Source organism: Mesoplodon densirostris, chromosome 1, assembly GCF_025265405.1.
Source record: "Mesoplodon densirostris isolate mMesDen1 chromosome 1, mMesDen1 primary haplotype, whole genome shotgun sequence".
NCBI classification, from domain to species: Eukaryota; Metazoa; Chordata; class Mammalia; order Artiodactyla; family Ziphiidae; genus Mesoplodon; species Mesoplodon densirostris.
Window position 1 is genome coordinate 6665241 of NC_082661.1, and position 24600 is coordinate 6689840.

The 24600-nt window shown below is 38.5% G+C and overlaps 2 protein-coding genes across 3 annotated transcripts in view; one reads left to right on the forward strand and one right to left on the reverse strand.

The window, feature by feature from the left end:
- FANK1 (fibronectin type III and ankyrin repeat domains 1) overlaps window positions 1-24600 on the reverse strand; it is a 135016-nt gene that overhangs the window by 85384 nt on the left and 25032 nt on the right. The window lies entirely within an intron of this gene.
- Window positions 2870-3881, forward strand: LOC132488087 (actin-related protein 2/3 complex subunit 5-like protein). Its single transcript, XM_060096088.1, has one exon. It carries the CDS (start codon window positions 2947-2949, stop codon window positions 3400-3402), a length of 456 nt encoding a protein of 151 aa, XP_059952071.1. The 5' UTR covers window positions 2870-2946; the 3' UTR covers window positions 3403-3881.

A 24600-nucleotide genomic window follows, 5' to 3' on the forward strand; every position in this document is an offset into this window, starting at 1 on the left:
AAATTTCAAGCACAGTGAATAGACCCTTGGATTTTTTGATAATCCAATTAACAGAGGGAAGTGAGTCAGAGGAACACATTGGGAAAATACTGAAATTTTTGCTGAAGTTTCCTAAAATAACAAAGATAAAATGAAACTCATAACTGCCACTATTATGAAGACATTGGTGACAAACTGTAACAAGTGTCCTCTATTTAATGAGTAGTTATGATGACCCCGACCCAAGAAAATGTGAAATGGTCATATAGTAAGAAAACCTGATAGAAGTTTCAGCAAATTTGACAGCAAAAACCTAAAAATATATGTGGAATTTCGAATAATGAGTTGCAAAGCTGAAACTTTTAAACCATTAAAAAAAAAAACCCAATCAACCAAAGACTTGAATTATCCATTTTCTTTTGATACCTACAAAGTATGCCATTATATGAATGCACTATATTTAACCTGGTCCCTATTAGAGGGCATTTAGAATGTTTTACCATCTTTTCCTACTATAAACAATGTGTACACATACCTTTTAATTCATGTAGGAATGTATCCAGAGGATACATTCCTAGAAGGACAATTGCTAAGCCAGAGAACATACATGGTTAAATTGGATTAATATGACTCCACCTCCACAGCCCAGCAAAATCTATGCCTGCTTCCATACCCTCAGGCATAGAGAGTGTTGTCAAACTTCCAGATCATTTTTTTTTGTTTGTTTGCGGTACACGGGCCTCTCACTGCTGTGGCCTCTCCCGTTGCAGAGCACAGGCTCCGGACTCACAGGCTCAGCAGCCATGGCTCACGGGCCCAGCCGCTCCGTAGCACGTGGGATCTTCCCGGACCGGGGCACGAACCCGTGTCCCTTGCATCGCCAGGCGGACTCCCAACCACTGCGCCACCAGGGAAGCCCCCAGATCATTTTTAAATGGTATCTCCTTGACATTGTTTTAACATGCTTTCTTTAAGAGCAGTTTTAGGTTCACTGCACAATTGAGCAGTACAGAGAATTTCCATATGCCCTCACTGCCAGCATCCCCTACCAAAGTAGTACATTTGTTACAATTGATGAACCTGCATTGACACATTGCTATCATGCAGAGTCCATATCTTATATTCGGGTTTGCTCTTGGTGTTGTACATTCTATGGGTTTGGACACATGTATAAGGACGTGTGCCCATCATCATAGAATCATACAAAGTAGTTTTACTGCCCTAAAAACCCTCTGTGCTCTATCTATTCAGCCCTCTCTTCCCACTAACTTCTGGCAACCACTGATCCTGTTACTGTCTCCTTAATTTTGCCTTTTCAGATCGGCTTCTTTCACTTAGCAATATGCATTTAAGGTTCTTCCAAGTCTTTTCAGGGCTTGATAGCTCACTTCTTTTTAGCGCTGAATGATATTCCACTGTCTGGATGTACCACAGTTTACCTTTTCACCTACTGGAGGACATTTTGGTTACTTCCAAGTTTGACAATTATGAATAAAAACTGCTATGAACATCTGTGTACAGGTTTTTGTGTGGACATAAGTTTTCAGCTCCTTTGGGTAAACATGGACCATAGGGTAAGAGTACGTTTAGCTTTTTAAGAAACTTCCAAGCTGTCTTCCAAAGCATCTGTAGCATTTTGCATTCCCACCAGCAATGAATGAGAGTTGATGCTGCTCCACATCCTCACCAGAATTTTGGGTCTTCACCCTTCTGATAGTATATAGTGGTATCTCGTTGTTTTAATTTGCAACCCCTAATAACATATGACGTTGAGCATTTTTCGTATGCTTATTTGCCATCTGTATATTTTCTTTGATGACATGTCCATTCAGATCCCCCCCTCCTTTTTTTTTTTTTTTTTTTTTTTTTGCGGTACGCGGGCCTCTCACCATTGTGGCCTCTCCCATTGCGGAGCACAAGCTCCAGACGCACAGGCTCAGCAGCCATGGCTCACAGGCCCAGCCGCTCCGCGGCATGTGGGATTCTCCCAGAGCGGGGCACGAACCCGTGTCCCCTGCATTGGCAGGCGGACTCTCAACCACTGCGTCACCAGGAAAGTCCTGATCTTCCCCCATTTTTAATTGGGTTGTTCATTTTCCTGTTTGAGTACTCCTTGTCATTCTAATTGACCTCTCTTACTAAAACTGAACTTTTTTTCATGTTTAAAAGCTATTTGCATGTCCTTTTAGAAAATGTATTAAACGCTTGTTTGAAACTTTTGCCTTTTTATTGTATAGCTGGTCATATAGTTGCAGAAGTCCTTCAAATACTAAGGAAATTAGTTCTTCATGAAATGAACTAAGTATTTCCAACTTTGTCACATTTTTACTGTTTCATACTTTCTTCACCTTTATACAGTCAAATTTATCAATCTTCTATGGCACTTTGTGTCATGACAAGAAAGATCATTCCCACTCCAAGGTTATTTTGATTTCATGTTTTCTTCTTTTTCTAAAATTTACTTTTTAACATTTAAATATTTAATCCTCCTGGAATTTAGAAATGAGGTATAGATTAAACTTTTTAAATATGGCTATCTGGTCCCTTCAACATCATGTATCAAACAATCCCAAATTTCCCATTGATTTGAAATGTTATCTTTATCAAATATTAATAAGATTAGGGGTCTTTTTCTGCACCTTATATCCATTCTTATACCCATACCAGATGGGTTTACTAAAGCTTTATATTTGGTTCTATCTAGACTTGTTTCATAATTTCCTTGCATGTTACTATACACATTTTCCATATGAATTCTAGAATTAGCTTGTCTGAACTGAAAACAAACTTCAGAATTCTTACAAAATGTTAAATATACAGATTCTGGGAGAATTGACATTTTTATGAAATAAATTTTCCTGTGAACAAATTATGCCTTTCCCCCCCGAGCCGGAGCCGGTTCCGAGCGGAGTGGAGTGGAGGTTTTCCCCGGAGCGTAGCTGCCTGAGCGGGCGCCGAGCCCCCGCCATGGCCCGGAACACGCTGTCCTCGCGCTTCCGTCGGGTGGACATCGACGAATTTGACGAGAACAAATTCGTGGACGAACAGGAGGAGGCGGCGGCGGCCGAGCCAGGCCCGGATCCTAGCGAGGTGGACAGGCTCCTGCGGCAAGGGGACATGCTTCGGGCGTTTCATGCAGCCTTGCGGAACTCTCCCGTCAACACCAAGAATCAAGCTGTGAAGGAACGGGCCCAGGGCGTGGTGCTGAAAGTGCTTACAAATTTTAAGAGCAGCGAAATTGAGCAGGCTGTGCAGTCACTGGACAGAAATGGCATTGACTTGCTAATGAAGTACATTTATAAAGGGTTTGAGAAGCCCACAGAAAATAGCAGCGCAGTGTTACTCCAGTGGCATGAAAAGGCATTAGCAGTAGGAGGACTAGGCTCCATTATAAGAGTTCTTACAGCAAGAAAGACTGTTTAAAAAAAAAAAAAAAAAGACTCATGTTACCTTGAGAAGAATTTTGGATGCACAGGCTGTTGAAGAAGGGATTGACAATGGACCATCTTCCTCGGAACTCCTAAGTAAACTGTTTCAGGACATGCATCCGCTAAAGTGTATTTTATTTTCAAGGTGGAGGGAGAAATCGTCTGTTTCCCAAATCCTTTGCAGGATCTGATAGTCTATGCCTTTGTCCACAAGTAATGCAGAACTGACATTGTGACTGTCTACCAGAGTGGCTGGCCCGCATTGGTCAGGTGTACCTGTGTGCACTGCCTGTGTAAAAGCGGGGAGGGGTGACTTGGGCAAGGGGTGTGGTAGAAAAGGGAGAGCTTGGTTCTTGTTGAAGTGGAAAACCCCCAAGGGTTTGTACAGACATCCCGACCTCCCAAAGAAGGCGGGCTCTCTTGGGTTCATTGTAAAGTGCCTGCTGCATCAATAAAGCTCTTGGCTTATTAGTATATACTCTGCAGTGTGTTTCGTGTATGTAAAAGAAATGGGTAATGGATGGTATGAATGAGAGGTCGCCTGTTCTGGAAACTGGACATGGAGGGTGGGTAGATGTGTGTCCCCGCCGAGCCACGGGAGCGAGCATGGCATTCCAGCCCTCCTGCCACAGCAGTACCTCAGGCCTGGGCTGCAGTGCTGCTGGCTGCTACAGAGAGATGTTTTGCTGAATAACTATTTATTGTTTTTACTCCTTTGATTTGTGTGTAGTTTTGGAGCTTATTTAATAAAGTGCCAAACATTCAATAATTGAAAAAAAAATTATGCCTTTCCATTTTCAAGTCTCCTTTTAATGGCTCTAGTAGCCTTTCGAAATTGTCTTCACATAGATCTCGCACATTTCCTGTGAGATTTATTCCTATCATTTCATGTAGGAAGTGCCCTTCCTATATCTTGTAATTGGTTATTTTTTGTATATATGAAAGTTAATTATTTCTTAGTAATTTTTTCATCTTGATATTTGATATCACAAGAGTATGTGGAATATATATAATAAAACAATCAAGCAGATACTGGAAAGCAACCACCAGTACTGTTCTGAAGACCTAGAACAGTACCAATTCCAGTTGTTCTACTTATGTGCTGGCTCTTAACCCTCCAAAGACACTATCAATTCCTGTTCATTATTCCTATGATTTGTAAAAGTAGTTTAACATTGTATTGTGAATCTTTACTTATTGTTTAGTTTTGCTGGTACATTAACTTTATGAAAATGATATTAAACTGCATTATCTTCTGAAATTGGCTGTTTCATTAAATGTTGTTACTAAGATTTATCAAGCTGTGAGTACCTGTGGTTCACATTTTTACATTATTGTATTATATTCCATTATGTGAGTATGCCATGATTTATTCAGCCATTCTCCTGACAATGGACATGGGATTGTTTCCAAGTTTTGCTACTGCATACAGTCCAGCTATGAACATTTTTGGCCTGCTGATGTCTACACACAAGAGTTTCTCTGAGTCTAGACCCAAGAGTGAAATCTGATTGTAAGTATACAGTACTTAACCTTATATGATAATGCCAAATTGTTTCCCAAAGTGCTTATAACAACTTACACTCACTAGAAGTATAAAAATTATTGACCCCTAATCTATCCAACACACCATTCAGACTTAATTATTGCCAATCCTTCAGATGCAAAATGATATCTCATTGTGATCTTAATTGTTATTTCCATTTACCAAAGAGATTAAGTGCCTTCATGTGACTTTATTTGCCAAACATGTTCCCTCTTCTGCAAAGTGTCCATTTTATATATATTGCTTATTTTTCCATTGGGTTGTTTATATTTAATTGATTTGTAGAAATTCTTTATATATACTGGAATCTAATCCTTCATCAGGTTGCAAATGTGAAATTTCTGCAAGACTGAGTTGTTTCATTGCTCTATGGTTTCTTTACGAAAAAGGTTATTTGCTCATCCCAAGATTAGAAATATATTTTCCTATATATCCTTCCAAGCATTTAAAATTTTACCTTTCATATTTAATTCTTAATTCATTTGGTATTGATTTTTACATATAAAGTGAGCTATCAATCCAATTTCATAGGTTCCCCCCCATATTGATAGTTGTCCCAGCACAATTTTGATTGGAAATTAATAACTTTACAGTTCTCAGTCTACCTACCTGTGAAATTTATTCGTGACTCTTGTGTAGTTTTTCAATGGAGTTGTAGAGATTTCTGCATACATCTACCAAAACGTGTACTCCTAAGGTTCCTTTTAATTTTGTATAATGATATTTTAAACTGTGCTTCCCAACAATTTTTTACTTGTATCATAGAAATGTACCAGTTGATGTTTGCACATTGATCTTCTGGTAGCTACCGTGTGAGACTCTGAGATGACTTGTTTGGTTTCTATAGTATATGATATAAACTACCATTTTGGTAGATAATCATAATATCTGCAAAAAATAAAAGTACCATTTGGTGGTTTCATCCTTTCAAAAGTCTTTAGCCTTTGCTCTTCTTGTCCAGCAATGCTCAAACCTTATATTTGTCTTGATCCTGATTTTAAAGGGAATACTTTTAACATAAAAAAAATTGTACATAAACCATTTATCAGGTTAAGAAACTTCCTACTCCTAATTCCTAATTTGCTTAGCGTTTTAAACCATATTTGAGGGTTGCCTTTCAAATGATTTTTCTGCTTTTATTAAAATGATCAAATGATGTTTTTTCATTTGTTAATGTAGTAAGTGTCATTTATAGATTTTCTGATATTCAGCCCCTTTGCTTTCTGTTGAAAGCAACACAACTTGTTTGTGACATTAACTTTAAACCCTGTTGTCTTAGAGCTTAAAGCTCATTGCTTCCACTTTTCACCCTCATGGTTTGCTACTCCCTTTTCAGAAGGGGAGCAGGCCTTTGGAAATTTCTCTCACTTCCCGTAAGTCCAGAATGCATCCATCATAGCCAGGATCTAGTTATTTTATAAGCGGAGGCAAGCTTTTTCCAAATACTTTGTTTTCCATAATGCTGAAAGCAGAATTCTGTTATTTTTTTTAATCTGGACATCTTAATTATATGTAATGGTTTGTTAATTCTCTCAGGTTTTCTAGCTAAATATTCATATCTCCAAACAATGAAAAATGTCTCTCTCCTTTCCAAATTTTATTCTCTTTTGTCTAACTATTAGCTACTACCATCCAATTATAAGAATGAATAGCGACAGTGGAAATTCTTTTATTGACCCTGTCTTTAATGAGAATGCTTCTAGGTGCTGCTTCCTTAAGCAGGATGCTCGCATTTAAGAATGAAATATAATTTTATCATGTAAAGGAATCATCTATATATTCCTACTTTTAAAGGTGTTTAACTCTGAAGAGGATGTTTACTTTCATGAAAGGCTTTATCACCATTCTTTTGATTTATTAATACTGTGGCTTACATTAACAGATTCCCTGTTATGGAACCATCAATGACAAACTGGTAAATGAGTATTAATTTAAAGAGATATGAGGATCAGTCACTGCACTAACCCTTGAAATGCCCTGTAATAATTTTCCCCAACTTTTCACTTCACAAAATTTCAAACTTACGGAAAGAACAGTTTGATGAACTGTTAAAATAAACCAGATATGGCAATATTTTGAGATATGTATATATTCTTTGGGTTTTTGTTGAACCATTTAAAATTACAAAATCATAACACTTCTCTAAATGCTTCAGAATATATATCCTAAGAAGAGGAGCATTCTCCTATACAAAAAGTTAAATTTTGAATTAATATTATTTAATATATAGTTCATATTCTAATTTCCCCAAACAGTCCCATTTGTGTCATTTTAAACTAGGTTTTCCCCCTCAAACCATTGAGGTGTCAATCAATTATCAAGAATTGCATTTAGCTTTTTTTTTTTTTTTTTTTGCGGTACGCAGGCCTCTCGCTGTTGTGGCCTCTCCCCTTGCAGAGCACAGGCTCCAGACGTGCAGGCTCAGTGGCCATGACTCACGGGCCCAGTTGCTCTACGGCATGTGGGATCTTCCCGGACCAGGGCACGAACCCATGTCCCCTGCATCGGCAGGCGGACGCTCAACCACTGCGCCACCAGGGAAGCCCCTTAGCTACTTCTTTAGTCTCCCTTTTTCTTGAACAGATGTCCTTTTTTGTCTTTCATTACATTCACATTTAAGAGTCTAAGTCAGTTGTTTTGGAAAATGTGCCACAATATGAACTTGTCTGATTACATATTAATAATTATATTCACATTGAACATTTTTAGCGAAAGGAATGCATAGGTGAAACTAAATGCTTCCCATTTCCTGTGCATTAATTACACGCATGTCAGGTGGCAGGTAATGCTGGGGTGTCTGTTGTTAGTGATGTTAAGTCTGATCACTTGGTTACGGTGGTGTTTGCCAGATTTCTCCATTGGAAATGTATTACCACTATCCTTTTTGATGTGCAAATTGTCCCAAATCTGGCTAATGAGAGCCCCTGCAAGCTGGTTCTTGTATCATTTTCGCCTGTCTATATAGATTAAGCACCTTCTTCCGTTTATGGGCACATTTGGATGTTCTAGGCTTAACTTGTTCTTTTCATGTTCCAATACCGGTATTATTTGATTCCGTAAGCCATTTCTCCTACTTCGTTTTAGTTGGAAACACTTAGAAAAACCAAGGTCTTACACTAAATGTGCTCATTCCTACTCGAAGTCATTGGTTCCAGGACTTTTCAGTAGACAGGATTTTTAAAAATATGTTCATAATGATAACTGGATCCACATGAGATTATTCTGCTCCTTCCACATTTATATATCCCTCCTTCCATGGGGAGAACTCTAACGGCCTCAATTTATTCTCTCAATTGCTCAGTCTCAGAATCTATCCAAAATAGTATCAAAATCCATATCAACAAACTCACTAAGCAAGTTGGATATTCCTTTAGTCTTTCTCTTTAGAGTATATACCACTTGAGTTGTAGACTGAAAAGTGTGTTCAAAGACTAAATGAATTCTTTTTCTGTGTAGTTTGTTAATTTGATAAACAAGTCCACTTGTTTCTGTTTGTTTTAAATTTTAGTTTTACCTATCCTTGTAAATTTTATTTTATGCTTTAATATGTAAAACATTAACACAGTTTAACAGCTAGTTGTTACCTTTATAGGAAGTTTTAAATCTCACTTAGCTGTCCTGTCCCCACTCACTTCATGTCGTGAATGTTTGATTTCTTTAGTGTCTGATTTATTCTTTTACTTATTTCTGTAAATATACAGAAATATTTACTGTAAATATTCTGAAAATATACATATATACAAAAGGTAGCATACTATTTATAATCTTACAGCTTACTTTTTCCACTTATTATAGAAGTCATTCCATATCAGTCCATGGAGATCATTCTCTCTCTCTTTTTTTAAACAGTTTCATGGTACTCCACAGTGTGGATGTATCAGATTATTCATCCAGACACCTATGTACGGGAAATACCCTGAATTGTTATAGCTTATACATGAAAGAATATCGGTAGAGGTCTTTCCATACCTGACAATTCTGAAAATCTACACATTATGAAAAGCAAGTTGTGAAGCAGAATCTTTTCTCAACTGTCAATTTTTTTAAGTTGCGATGCAAATTAAAACCATAATGAGATAACACTACACGGGTTCTAGAAAGTCTCAAATTAAGAAGACAGAAAGCACCAAGTGTTAGTGAAGAGTAGGAACAATCAGAACTCTCGAATACTGTTGCTGAGTATAAATCGCAACTTTGAAAAACTTTCAACAAATATTTGGCAATATCTAACCAAAGTTGGTCACATGCATACCCTTTAATCCAACAATTCCATTCTTAGTTATATGCTCAACAGAAATGCATATGTATGTTCACAAAGAGACATGCAGTGCAATGTTTACAGTAGAACTATGCCTAATAGCCAAAATCTAGGAATACCCACATGCCCATCAACAGAATAAATGAATTGTGGTATATTCACACAAGGGAATAGCAATGAGAATGAAGAATCTGCAACTGTGCACAAAAATATAAATGAATCTTACAAACAGAATGTTGGGGGGAACAAGGCAGATCCAACAGTACAAACGGGATGGTTCCACTTACATAATGTTCAAAATCACACAAAACTAAGCTCTGCTATTAGAACTCAGGGGTATTTACCTTGCCAGGGGTGGAGACAGTATCTGGAGCGGAATGTCGGAATGTGAGGAGATCTTCCGGGGTAGTGGCAATGTTCTGTCTCCTGACCTGAGTTCTGGTGTGTACAGGATGTACAGGTGTGTATACATTATGAAAATTCAGCAAGCCACATGCTGATACGTGCATTTTTCTGTGCACGCTGTGTACTTCAAGAAAAAGTATCTTTTAAATTCCAGTTAAGTGATGAGGTAAAAGAATAAGATCACTAAATTAAATAAACAAAGATCTACAAATAAGTGGAAGCACTATAACAGAAACCAAGATGACTATCATAGAATCAAAAGTGTTGAGATATTAGCTCAGAATTATAGTCTCATGAAGCCTGGTGTTTGAGCTTTAAAATTTAATGTAGTTTTCATTCAAGTCTAGGATATTTTTAACTCTTAATATAAAAATGTTTCAGTGTGTATACTAACAAGTGTGTATACTTGTTAGTATACAAGTAAAACTGATGCTCCGGGAAGAGAGACCACGCTCTTCCTGTAGTTTTGTGGGGTTTTTTGTTTGTTTGTTTTTGCGGTACGCGGGCCTCTCACTGTTGTGGCCTCTCCCTTTGTGGAGCACAGGCTCCGGACGCGCGGGCTCTGGATGTGCAGGCTCAGTGGCCACGGCTCACGGGTCCAGCCGCTCCACGGCATGTGGGATCTTCCCGAGCCGGGGCACGAACCCGTGTCCCCTGCATCGGCAGGCAGACTCAACCATTGCGCCACCAGGTAAGCCCCTTCCTGTAGTTTGAAAACAATTGTGCTAACTACTCCCTGCATTCAGAATGATGCATTCAGAGAAGGTAAAGTAGGAACGCAAAACTTTCTCCTGCTGGTGGCCCTCATTAGCTTTAAAAAAATTAGTTATTATACAATATAGCAAGAACATTATGCAAGAAGTTTAATAATTTTAGACTAAATAGTTTAGACTAGTTTATATTAATAAAGACTAGATTATCTTTCTATTCTAGTCATATAATTATAAAACCATTGTTGTACAAAAGATGATACAGTAACATGCAGCCAAAATATATGGGACAAAATATAACACAAATGTATTGGGAAATTAGTTAAATGTTATTTTCTGGATTTTTACATTTGTGATATTGTCAGCTGTTTATATTTTTAATTAGTTGTGGTTTTTGTCATTCTAAACATATACCTTTAGAACCAATTTCGTATTTATAATTTGCATTCTTTTTCTTAAAAGAAGGCTCCCCAAATTACATCAGAACCCACAAAAGCTTGATTTACCTCTGAACAGAATTTAAGTTACTAGCAAGCCTTCAGTTTCTTACCATGTTGAACACAGTTAGGGAGACAGGGCTGTGATAATATACTACCTGGCAACTAAAGGATGATCAAAGTTAATGTGAGGCAGTCACTCGTGCGTTCATTCACCAAATAGTGCTAATTGCTTTCTCAGTGCCAGGCAGTGTGCGTGGCTCTGGTGATATGAAGGTGAGCAAACAGATGGGCTCTGCCTTCAGGACGCTTACAGTTCCATGGGGCAAGGAAAGAAGAGTCAGATAATCTCCTCATTACAAACAACGATCAAGGCAGTGAAGGAAGATTATACAGAAGATCATCACAGAGAAAACTGGATGACTTTCGGGGAAGGGATGAATGGGGCAGCAGGTGGGCTGGGTGGAGGGGGATGCCCCTTGGCAGCGTATCTCTATCAGGAGAGGAGGAGGTCTTTGGTGAAAGAAGCAGAGACAAAAGCAGCTCTGCCCACACACCCAGGTAGAGACCACCACGGATGCCAAGAGGGGGTGGTCTCCACCCAGCTGGGCTCCAGCACTGAGCAGACCTGGAGGAAAAAACAGCATTATGCTGGGGATCCACAGCTCAGCAAGATCCGTGGCAACATGCCTGCAGGGCTGGCACCAACTGTACCCAAGCTGCAACAATGGACAGTTCCAGCAAGAGACGGTTATCGCCTGGTGATGAAGAACTAGAGTTTTTGTGTGTGTGTGTGTGGTTTTTTTGTTGTTGTTTTTGTTTTTTTAATTTTTGGCAGCTCCATGCGGCATGTGGCACCTTAGTTCCCCAGCCAGGGATCGAACCCGTGACCGCTGCAGTGGAAGCACTGAGTCTTAACCACTGGACCACCAGGGGAGTCCTGAAGAGCAAGAGTGATGAAGACAGTCAAACTGGAATGGAATCCTGGCTCTGCCCCAATTCAACTACCTTTGAAATTTCCTTGTTGGCTGAGGGGAGCCGAGTTACTGCATGATAATCCTCGAGGCGCTCTGCGCAGAGCTCAGCACATGCAATGCCCAGCACGCACAATGCTAAATAAATAGCGGCTGCCCTCCGTGTGGCCCTTCCCCTCCCCCAGTCTCTTTTGTCCATTCCGCTGGTTTCTGGGATCAGCCTTAATTCATCCGGGACTGGAATTCTGCCCACAACTCAATCCCTATGAATAGCCAAGCGTCCCTGAGGCCTTCATGGCGACATGGCCATCTACCGCCTAAGCTAGATTCTCTCAGGACGAGGTTCCTCCCAGGCCTTCCCCAGTGCTGTCAGATTCTGCTGGCCCATCCGGCTGGGTTACCTAGATGACTTGCATGCCAGACCTGGCCCACTGCTCATCTCGTCCTGCTGAGTCTGTTTACCAGGTAACCTGCCTCACCTCTGGAAGAACCCAGCATCCTTAGAAATGTGTCGTCGTCAAGCACAACCTGATTTTGTTTCCTGTCTCCTTTCTCCAAACCAGGTTGCCAGCTGTCACCTCAGGCCTATAAACAGCTACTGCTGACTTCTAATGTACTGTGGAGAAGGGCACTAGAAAGTCATGCCGACTTAAAAGTATGTGTTAGATATACAATGGAGTATTACTCAGCCACAAAAAGAAACAAAATGTTATTTGTAGTGAGGTGGATGGACCTAGAGTCTGTCCTACAGAGTGAAGTCAGTCAGAAAGAAAAAAACAAATACCATATGCTAACACATATATATGGAACTTAAAAAAAAAAAAAAGATTCTGATGAACCTAGGGGCAGGACAGGAATAAAGACACAGACATAGAGAATGGACTTGAGGACACGGGGAGGGGGAAGGGTAAGCTGGGACAAAGTGAGAGAGTGGCACGGACATATATACACTGTCAAATGTAAAATGGATAGCTAGTGGGAAGCAGCGCATAGCACAGGGAGATCAGCTCGGTGCTTTGCGACCACCTAGAGGGGTGGGATAGGGAGGGTGGGAGTGAGACGCAAGAGGGAAGAGATATGGGAACATATGTATATGCATAACTGATTCACTTTGTTATAAAGCAGAAACTAACACACCATTGTAAAGCAAGTATACTCCGATAAAGATGTTAAAAAATAAATTAATTAAACAAATAAAAAGTATGTGTTAAATAAGAACCATACGAGGTTCTGAGTGGGAGTCAAGGTCTGGGCTCTCTTTCAGTTAAGCTGACTCTGCTCCAAGAACTTCAAGGGTCTTTAATCCACATGTAAGGACCACATTCCAAGGTTACGCTTGCCACAAGCTCCACCTCCAAAGTCGATTTCTCACTCCGTCTCTTAAATTTCTAACATCCAACATCTACACAGGTATTTAACAAAGATTTCACCAAATATTTAGGAGATGTTATGTGCAGGAAGGCATCGTACTAGACAGCTCCATTGGCTGTGGCCTTTGCTTCTCTCCGGAGCTACGTGCAGTCTGTCCATCTGTCTCCCTCCTATGTCAACCCCCACAGCTCTGCCTTATGGTCTCCAGCCGGCTAACACCCCGCCCCAGCATGTTCGTTTAGCTTTGTGTTGTTGACCATTTTAGCCTCTTGCACTGGCCCCCAACAATCTCAAACTTCCTATGTTAAAAATTGAACTGATCTTTCCGTCCACATCAACTCCCCTCCAGTTAGCTCTTTGCTATCACGGATAGATCATCATGCTTCCACCATCCCACACTTGAACTCTTATTATCCTTCCCAAACTAACTGTACTTCTCCTCTCCCACATCCATAGTCACAGGTCCTGTTGATTCTCGCTTCTTTCCTACAGGCAGATGACCATGCCCCTTAAGCACGTGATAAAATCTGCTCTATTTTACCACTGAAATGCATTGTGGCCTCACGTTTTCACTTTGGATGGAGAATATTCTCCAAGGTCACTCTCCTCCACCACCCCCACCTCCTGCTCTGGCTCTGTGCCTTACACCTTTGGCTTCTGTTGTGTCCTCTGGCAACTGCCCTCCAAGCATCACTCTTTCTGAAACTGAGGTTCCCCCCGCTCAGGATAGAGCTCAGTTTTTGCACATCCACTCCTCAATCCAAAAGGCTAACAAGTACCCCAATACCACCCTTTACCTCCCCATCTGTCAGGGAAGAAGACCGACACAGGTGGTATTTAATCTTGCAGTCAAAGAAATAAACTTGTTGACATTCATTTAAGAGCATCCTTAATAGGCATTCATGGCAGAAGAATGGCAAACCTAAGCTACCTTTCACCTTTTTCACAATACTGCCTAATGCACTGTTGCTGTCACAGCCAGCAGTAACTTTCCTAGGGAGTAACTTTGCCTTGGCCAGAGAGCGGCCCTGGCCAAAAGGAAGCAATGATAAATCCTCCTTGCCCATTCCCGGGGCCAGAGAAAGGCCCTACTTGGATATACGAGGCAGGGTTACCTAAGGCTGTCATTCCCACACCACCTCAAACTTCTGTCATGCTACATAGATGCACACAGCATCGACCACCTGCAAAATTCTTGACTTAGATGTTCTTAAATTAACTTGAAATTTTATGCCATAAGTAAATGAAAAAGCTGGCATCATTTTTTTAAATCAACTCCAGAAAGTAGCTATAAAAAATGTAAAATGATCAACATTTTAAAATGTTAATGCCTAATGTCACGTTGGGTACCAGATTTTAAGAACTACTGATTTAATGGAAGCAGTTGGCACAAAATTTTTCCCATTGCCTGAAATTCCATCACTAAAATGTAATTGGTCTTAAAAGCTTGTTGAACCATAGCCACCACAGTACAGAATATATGTGGCTTGATGCTGTTTTACATTACAGTCAAACAGGCAAAAACTAAACAATGTATGTTTAGAGATATATCTGTGTATGGTGAACTATAAAGAAAATCTACGAGATGAAATGCAAAATATCTTTCAGTTATGAGAATCATCTTACTACTGAATTATAATTTCTTTACTAAAGTGAGCCTTAACAGTTTAAACTTAAATGCAAGCACAATTTTAACATGTTTTCCTTCTATACCCCATCGCATTGAAATTAGCAACCTACTTAACTGATTCCTACATTAGATTGTAAGCACTTTAAGAACAGAGACTGTTTTATTATGCTTCTTATTCCCTGAAGAAAACAAAATACAAATTAACCAATGAAAGAGCTTAGATATGGACATTTCTATGGTCCCTATATATAGTGCTTGATTTATAATAAAATGTACACTGAAGAATGGAAAAAAGATGATCATTCTAATAAATAGCACTAAGTCAACAGACAGCATTATATATATATTTTTTGTGGTACACGAGCCCCTCACTACTGCGGCCTCTCCCGTTGCGGAGCACAGGCTCTGGACGCAGGCTCAGCGGCCATGGCTCATGGGCCCAGCCGCTCCATGGCATGTGGGATCCTCCCGGACTGGGGCACGAACTCGTATCCCCTGCATTGGCAGGTGGACTCTCAACCACTGCGCCACCAGGGAAGCCCCAGCCATATATATATATATATATTTTTTAAATCTATACCATACATAAAATTCCATATAGATTATAGATATGTGAAAAGGCTTCTAAAACATAGGATATCAAGACCTGTGATTAGACAAAAAATTCTATAAAGAACATCAAAAACATTATCCATAAAGGAAAAGATTGATAGATTAAAATTATTTCTATTCATCAAAAGAAACCATGAAGAGAATGGAAAAGCAAGCCACTGAGTGGCAGAAAATATAACCAGAGTACTTTGTTCTAGAATATATTTAAGAATGCCTACAAATCAATATAATAAAAATGACAAGCAACTCAGTAGAAAGTTAGGCAAGAGACTCAAGCAGGCTCTTCCCAGCAGAGAATATCCAAGTGGCCAATACTAAAAACACATGAAACAATGATCAGCCTATTTAGGCATCAAGGAAAATCAAATTACAAAACACAGCGAGGCACTACACACCCACCAGAACGAGTAAATCAAAATTTAAAAAATTTTAAAGCTGACACAATAGTAAGTATTGGGAAGGATGGGGAAAAAACTGGGACATCATACACAAGCAGTGGGAGTATAAATTGACAGAACCAGTGTGGAGGATTTTTGGCAGTTATCTCCTAAAACTGAGTACACAGACACTCTATAAAACCATCCTCCCACTCTTGATACATATCCAGCAGAAGTATACACGTATGCACCGGAAGATGTGTACAGAAAGGTTCCAGCAACATTCCTATAATAGACCCAAATGAAAACAACCCAGATGTCTACCACCAGCAGAAGAGATGAAGATCTTGTGGAATATTAGTAAAATGAAACGCATACAACAATGAACGTGAACTTACTATTCATGAGCATCACCATGGATGCATCTCACAAGGCCATCATTGAGGAAAAGCCAGACACAAGAAAATTAAGATTCTATTTACAAAGTGAAGAATGGACAAAACTAAGCTATGGTGTAGAAAGTCACGATGGGAGATCTCTTTGGGGAGGAGGTGAGAGTAGCAACTGGAAGGGTGTCTAAGAGAGGCTTCTGGGGGTGCTGGTAATATTCCAAGTCTTATATGCTAACTATGTAAAAAACCCATTGAGTCATACATGTATAATCTCACCTGTAGGTTTCTTATACCTGTATGTACTTCCCCATAGGTATTTTCTCTAAAAGTTTGAGAATGAAACAAGGACAGTTTACAGTACACAAAAATTTAGGGAGTTTGCCTTGGGAGACCATTACTAAACAAAACATTAAAGGGTGTATTTCAGGCAGGAAGAAAGTAATCCCAAGTGGAAGATCTGAGATATAAGAAGGAATGAACAAAAACAAAAAAATGGTGAAACTGTGGTTAAAACTAAATATTAAATATATAAAACGATGTAATTTCTCATGAAATATAAAATGAAAAATGGTAAAATTAAAGTATATCAAAACTTGAATGAATCTCAAGAGAATTAGACTGAATGAAAAAGTCAGTCTCAAAAGATCAGATTCTGTATGGTTTCATTCAGATAATGTTCTTGACGTGACAAAATTATAGAGATGAAGGACGGATTAGAGGTTGCCAGGGGTGAGGGGGAGACAGACAGCAGTGTCTGGGGCTGTAAGAGCAGCACAAGGGGTCCTTCTGATGGAGTCGTTCTGTGTGTGGACAATTATAGTGTTCATTCATATGATAAACGCACATAGGACTAAATACACACAGATGAGTACATGTAAAGCTGGTAACATCTGAGTAAGATCAGTAGATTGCATTGACGTCAATTTCCTGGTTGTGATATTGTATTAATATTATAGTTTTGAAAGATGTTAACATTAGGAGAAACTGAGTGAAACTGAGTGAAGGGTATATGGGATCTCCATTTCTTACAATCTCATGTAACTCTACAATTGTCTCAATAAAAAGTTGAAAATAAATGTAAATATAACAGCGTAACTCAAGAGTTACAGCAGTTAAAGCATTCTAAAGCTCTTGTGTCACCCAGAAGGATAACCAACTTTAGACATTTATAACTTACATATATATGTTTAGATTAGTATGATAGCCACTGAAAGAATACAAGCAAAAACTCCCAAATGACTAAAGAAAAAATATCACAGTAATCCAATAGAAGGCAAGAAAATGGGGGTGAGAGGACATAAAAGTAGGCCAAATAGAAAGTATAAAATAGGATGATACAAACACATACATACACACACATATACATATATATCAGACACTCAACCATAAGTACAGAATCCATATCAGGATACATAATATATGCAAACTGACTAAATGCTCCAGTTAAAAATTATTAAATTGCTAAATCCAATTCCATGCTGTTTACAAAATATCTAAAATATAAAGATACAGATTGGTTGAAAGTAAAAAATACATGTAAATATACATGTAATACATACACACAGCACAGTTTAACCAAAGTTACTGTAGGTATATGAATAAGGTTGAGCACATACATAAAAGAAAAACATTGATAAAAGTTCAAATTACAAAGATATATATATTTTGGGAATTCCCTGGAGGTCCAGTGGTTAGGAATCCACGTTTTCACTGCCGAGAGCATGGGTTTGATCCCTGGTTGGGGAACTTAAGATCCCACAAGATGTGTGGTGTGGGGGGAAAAAAATTATATATATATGTATATTTAAATCATATGTACCCAAATATAGTCTCAAAAATTAGCAAAACTCGACAGAATATAAAGAGAAAGTCAAATATCTCTCAGCAAATAGAAAAAATATAAAAATTAAGATGTTGAAGATTTTAACAGATTTTGAAAAAAATATACTCAATGGACATATTAGAACACAGGATCTAACAATTCCAGAAATATACTTCCTTTCAAGTAAATGTGAAACAATGTTCAAAAACTTAACCCTATACTTGTATGGTAAAGCAAATAAATTTCAATGAAGTGGAATAATACAGATCACAATCTCTGAAAATAATGTAATTAAGTTAACAATGGGAAACAAAAGCCTAAACTAGAAAATTCACCTTTTAGAAATTGAGACACACTTCTAAATAACCCATAAATCAAAGATAAAATTCTAAGAAAAATTATCATTTATACATTTCAAAAACTATAGGATACAGCTGAATCCACTCTTAAAGGAAAATTTATAATCTTAAGTATGAGCATTAGAAAAGGAACTTAAACTAAGCAAAAATCTATAAACTAAGCATTGGTCAACAAATTAGAAATAGAACAAGATAAACTCAAACAGGGAAGACATAATAGAAGTGAATAAAATACAAACACACAAAACCCCACACATACACCCACACAATAGACTCAACCAAGCTAAAACCTGGTTCTTTACAAAGCATAATAAAATTCACAAACCTTTAGCAAGGGTTATTAGGGGAAAAAGCAGTAGAAAAATAAATATATAGCATTAAAAAAGGCTTGCACTATAGATCTGAAGACTTTGAAAAGATAAGTTGTGATTATTAATAACTTTAAGCCAATAGACTTTAATGTATATATGGAAAACAAATATCTAGTAAAAAGCAACATCAAAACTGACTCAAGGGCCTCCCTGGTGGCGCAGTGGTTGAGAGTCCGCCTGCCGATGCAGGGGATACGGGTTCGTGCCCCGGTCTGGGAGGATCCCATATGCCGCGGAGCGGCTGGGCCCGTGAGCCATGGCCGCTGGGCCTGCGCATCCAGAGCCTGTGCTCCGCAACGGGAGAGGCCACAACAGTGAGAGGCCCACATACCGCAAAAAGAAAAAAAAAAAAAAAAAAACTGACTCAAATGTAGGATAAGAAATCTTATCACATTAAATATATTGAATCAGTAATCAAAAAAATCTTCCTTTAAAGAAATTTCCAGGCCCCAGTGGCTTCACCAAAATTTCCCACAAAACATACAAGTTTAAAAAAAACAATGTCCAACACAAACTCTTTCAAAGAATAGAAAAACACTCCAATTTGTTTTATAGGATTAAAATAAAAATAACCTTGATACCAAAACCCAACAAGGCAAGTGTGAGAAAAGATATTTATCAGCCGATATTATTCAATGTGGATCAAAAAATTTTTTAATGTATTGACAATCTGTGGTGCTACCCAAGATGTAGTATGGGTGTTATAGCCTGTCGTTCCCACTGATTAAAAGAAAAACTCCGGACAAAATATAAACAATGACCTGGGGATTCTGAAAGGTAAATAGCAGGCAGATTGGGAAAAGAAGTCAAAACTTGAAGAAAGATTAGTATACCAGGGCTCAATAGGCTATATTCTGGGTCATAAAGCAAACCCTAACAAAGTTAAAGGATTGAAATCAAATAAAGTATGTCCTCTAATAAGAGAATTAAACTAGAAATCAGTAAAAACATTTCTGGAACACTGCCAAATATGTGGAAATTAAACAGTATACTTTAAATGATCCATGGGTCAAAGGGGAAGTCTCAGGGAAAATTAGAAAATATTTAACTGAATAAACATCAACTTATCCAAATTTCTCCTTAGAGGGAAATTTATAGCACTAAATTATTACATCAGAAAAGAAAACTATCAGGTCAGTTATCTAAGCTCTACTTTAAGAAAATAGACGAAGAGTAGAATAAATCTAAACCAAGCAGTAGGAAAATTAAACATAAAGAGACTAATTAACAAAATTTAAAACAGAAAAGTCAATAGAGAAAAAAAAAATCAATGAAACCCAAAGCTTGTTCTTTGAAGCAAAAAAAGAATCAAAAGCTGATAAACTCCTAGTCACACTGCAAGAAAAAAGGGCAAACACAAATAACAGCAGGAATGAAAAAGGGAGCATCATTACAGACCCTACAGATATTAGGGAAGTTAATAAGGGATACTAAAATAAAATACACTTTGTTTATACATTCTACAAATTAGATAATATAGATCAACTGCTTGAAAGGCAAATTACTGAAGGAAACCAGAATGTCACCTCAAAATGTGCCTCTCTGACATAAATATTATTTTCGAGCTGAACGCAATTAAACAGCAGCATAGACAGGAAAAGCTCTCTAACCTCCCCCATTTCTGCCTAAAGGCAGGATATAAGTTCTTTTACTGGAGAGAGACTTAACAGCCAGAGATGGCACCAGAGGAATCTACAGATAAAACTTACTCCGTTAAGTTTTCCTTTCATGTATTTGCCTAACCATAGTTTGCTGCCCTTGGAAGCTGAAAACTGCTTTCCTTTCTCCTGTAATTTCTCTACAAAGGTACTGCTCTTTGTTGAAGATGCTATGTAAGCCAGAATTCAAAGCCACCACTTAGAGTTACTTTTCACTGAAGTTTTTCTGTGTGATGTACACTGTGCACGTTAATAAACTTTCTTTTGTTAATCTCTCTGTTAAAGAGCCCCAGCTGGAAACATTAAGATGGAACACATGAAGTATTGCCTCACCTACACTACCAAACTGAAGAATAGATTGCTTGAATACTCCTGTATCCTTAAAGAAACTGAAATGATACAGCCACTTCAGAAAACAATTTGGCAGTTTCTGATGAAGTCAAGCATATACTGACAATGTGATCCAGCAATCCTACTCCTAGGTACTTACCCAAGTGAACTGGAAACCTATGTTCACACAAAATGGGCAACATCATAGAGCGATACACCAAATAGGATAACATGTACTGTATGTAAATTTGAAAACAAAGTTTAAAGATGTCTTTGCAAACTAAAGTGAACAATATATAAAAAGGATAATATGTTTTGTTTATACTAGAATGCTTGATTGATTTTAACATGGAAAAATAAGATAATCAACACATCAGTAGATTAAAGGAGGAAAAAAATGATCTCAGATGCATAAAAAGTACTTGTTAAAATTCAAAACCCATTCCATGATTTTAAAAAGCACTAAGCAAATTAGGAATAGAAGGGAACTCCCTCATTCTGATAAAGGAGATCAAAAATAACAGATATCATTCTTGATATGAAACACTGAAAGTATTCTATGAAATTAAAAAGACAAAGATGACCACTGTCCGCACTGGTCAACATTTTCCTGTGGGTCCTAGTCAGTGCAATAAGGAAAATAAATAAAAAGCAAAAGAACCGCCAATGAAGGAAAAAAAATTCATTTATAGATAATATGATTATGTACATTGATAATCTTAAAAATTCTATAGATAAATATAGCAAGTTAGCTAGTCATACAACCAATTCAAAATTATATTTCATTATATAATTTACAAGACACCAAAAAAGCAATGAACTTAGTAACAAATGTACAAAACGTGTAAACCTTCATAGAGAAGGATCACATAATTTTAGAATGCAAAGACATAATAAATGGTGTGATAAATTCATGGATTAGAAGATTTGATACTATAAAGTTCTCACCAGAAAGACCTATCCACTTAATCCCAATGGAAATCCCTAATTTCATCAAAATTTCTATGTAAGTGCAAAAGGCCAAGAGTGGCCAAGGTCGAGGGATAGGAAGCAGGGGGTAGACACAAATGTTTTCAGATTAATGAATGAAATAATCAGAAGGTCAGCGAAGTCAGTATGTGACACCACAAAAGAACAATAGGAGGCATTTATAACTATTCCAAGTTTGTTCTATAAATGGATATAAACCCATATTAGGCCTCTTTTTAAAAAAAGAAACCCTAACCAAAAAGCCTCACCTAATATCATGAAGTATTGGCCTACTGATGGATCTGAGTTCTGGCCACCAAGCTGCAAAACCACTGCTGTAAATTCTGTGCCCTGCTGGCCTATCGGTTTCCCAGTGCTTGCTCTGGGCCGACAGCACCCACAGTGGCTGGGCCCAAACTCTGACACATTCTCTACTTATGACCACTGTTTTAACCATGTGTGGCAGCCCTTCCCATAAATCACATAGAGAGATAGCCACGTTTACATGGCCTTCTGCCGAAAAACGATCATTCCAGAGGGTTTGCACTTATTACTAGGACTACTCCAAGAGACAGAAAATTCTCTTTTTATTAGAAGAAGCTTTAAGAAAAACATTTTCACTGAAAGAGAAAAACTTCCCTAAATTTCCTACTTAAGAAATCTAGTGAATTGTGATGAGCAGTATCAATTCATTTGGACACCTTAAGAAGATGGCTGTAAGGAAACACTTAGTCCAATGTCACATCTCAAACTGAGCTAAATGTACCATCACAGTTCTGAAAGACTCAAACCAGAGATTGCAAGGTTTGGCCTCTGTCTTAAATCCAGAAAAATAAAAAGCAACATGTATAGGCCAAATGGCCAATTTCTTCTGCATTGTGTATCGTGTTTCTTCGGTGTACTATGAAATTCCATTTTATGTTTGACAATGCTCTTCAGCAATGAGAAAAAGAAATGAAGCTGAAAATAATAAAATGTTTCAAAGCCCAGGCACAGATGGCATTAGATATCTCCTAAGTGCATATTCTTCCCCTGTATTAATTGACATGGTCTCAGTGTCATCTGAACTGAAAGGAAATAATACTGTTTGTAGAGCTTCCCTGGTGGCGCAGTGGTTGAGAGTCCGCCTGCTGATGCAGGGGACATGGGTTCGTGCCCCAGTCTGGGAAGACCCCACATGCCACAGAGCGGCTGGGCCCGTGAGCCATGGCCGCTGAGCCTGCGCGTCCAGAGCCTGTGCTCCGCAACGGTAGAGGCCACAACAGTGAGAGGCCCGCATACCGCAAAAAATAAAAAATAAATAAAAAATAAATACTGATTGTAGCAATAGCAAAATCCATATTCTTCTTGTGAAAAGTCACAGTACTTAAAAAAAGAATTCCAGAAGCAGTATAGGCAGGAAGAAGTAAGTCATATACTCACTGGGTAGTGAAGTAAGGAATCAAGAATAAGCAGCCCCAAGAGAATCCATACAATTACAAAAGTAAAACCATAACAGCTTTGTGGTTGGTTAAAAAGTCAGGTCAGAAAGAAGAAACCAGAAAATAATCAAATCCAGTGGAAAAACTCACTTGAAGGTTTATGGCCAACCTCAGAGCATTTCATCACACACGCAGGGTAAGGAGCCTTCATCAGCTGTGGGCAGATGATGGACCCAGGGTCACAGAAGGAGGAAGGAAGGCGCTAAAGGGCCCAGCAGAATCCCAGCCAGAAAAACAGAATCTCCACCAGCTAAGGTCAGCTGGGTTTGCACACCTTTGACTCACTTCATATCCCTCGTATCCCACAGAGAATTGACCTTTCTAAATGTCATGGTTCACAAGTCCCACAGTGGAGTAGCTGCAGCCACCATTAGCTTGAGGGGCTGGCTCGTCTTAACTGCTTCATGTGAATCGAAAGCTAAGGCATGATTCCTTCCCTCATTCCTCAAGGTGTCCCAGGCCAGGCACAGGAGAATCAAAGGAGCATTCTTACCTCCAGTGTTTCGTAGGTTTTGTTTATATTTGACATTAAACAATTCCCTATGTCCAGGATATAAGTTAGCTCCTTACTCAACATTCCATGACAAACAGTAGCTAACTCCTAGCTCTCTTCAGTGAACTAGGATTTAAATTTATGCAATTCTCATGACTTCTCTTTCATCTCAAAGACTTGAAAATTCCTTCCTTTTCCTATTGACTTACTTCTCAATGATATGTAGACTTAAACGGGTCCCAGCCATCTTTAGCTGGTCTCTATTCAAATAGACTTTTGTTTCTTTATTGTTACATTTTCAATTCTATTAGTTATTTTGGGGATTATCCACTGAAATTTCTCCAGCTCTCTGGAGATGAGTGTGGTAGGGTAGAAAAAGTATGTGATTTAACATTACCAAGGCCTAAGTCACACCAGTTATGAGACCTTAGATATGTAACTAGTCTCTGAGGGTCATTTCCCTCATCTGTGAACTGGGAATGATATTTACTATGCAAGGCAGTTTTTAGAATCAGTGGAAACGTATATGAAGCACGTAGCATTTACTTGGTGTTTAAATGGCAGATGCTTAAGGATCTTTTTATTCTGGTAAAAAAACACATACGACAATGTTTACCATCTAAACCATTTTTATGTGGACAATTTAGGAGCACCAAGGACATTCACACTGTGGTACAACCATCAGCACTGCCCATCTCCAGAACTTTGTATCATCTTAAACTGAAACCCTGTACCCATCCATTAAATTCCCCATTACCCCTGCCGTAGCTGCTGGCAACCACTACTCTACCTTGTCTCTATGAATTTAACTACTCCAGGTAAGAGGTGTGGAAATAAATTTCTAGGCCCAAAATGGAGTCACTCCTGCCAGGGTTCCAGGTCAGCAAAATGAACTTTCGTGTTCCTGTAAATGTTCCACTTGACCAGAAACATAGTGTATCCAGTTAGCCAATCCAGCTCTAGGCTCTATAACTGATTTCTTCATTGCCTGGTATTTC

What these genes read in the sequence shown, in the direction of transcription:
- LOC132488087 (XM_060096088.1), top strand. Translation starts at nt 2,947, where the DNA reads ATGGCCCGGAACACGCTGTCCTCGCGCTTCCGTCGGGTGGACATCGAC.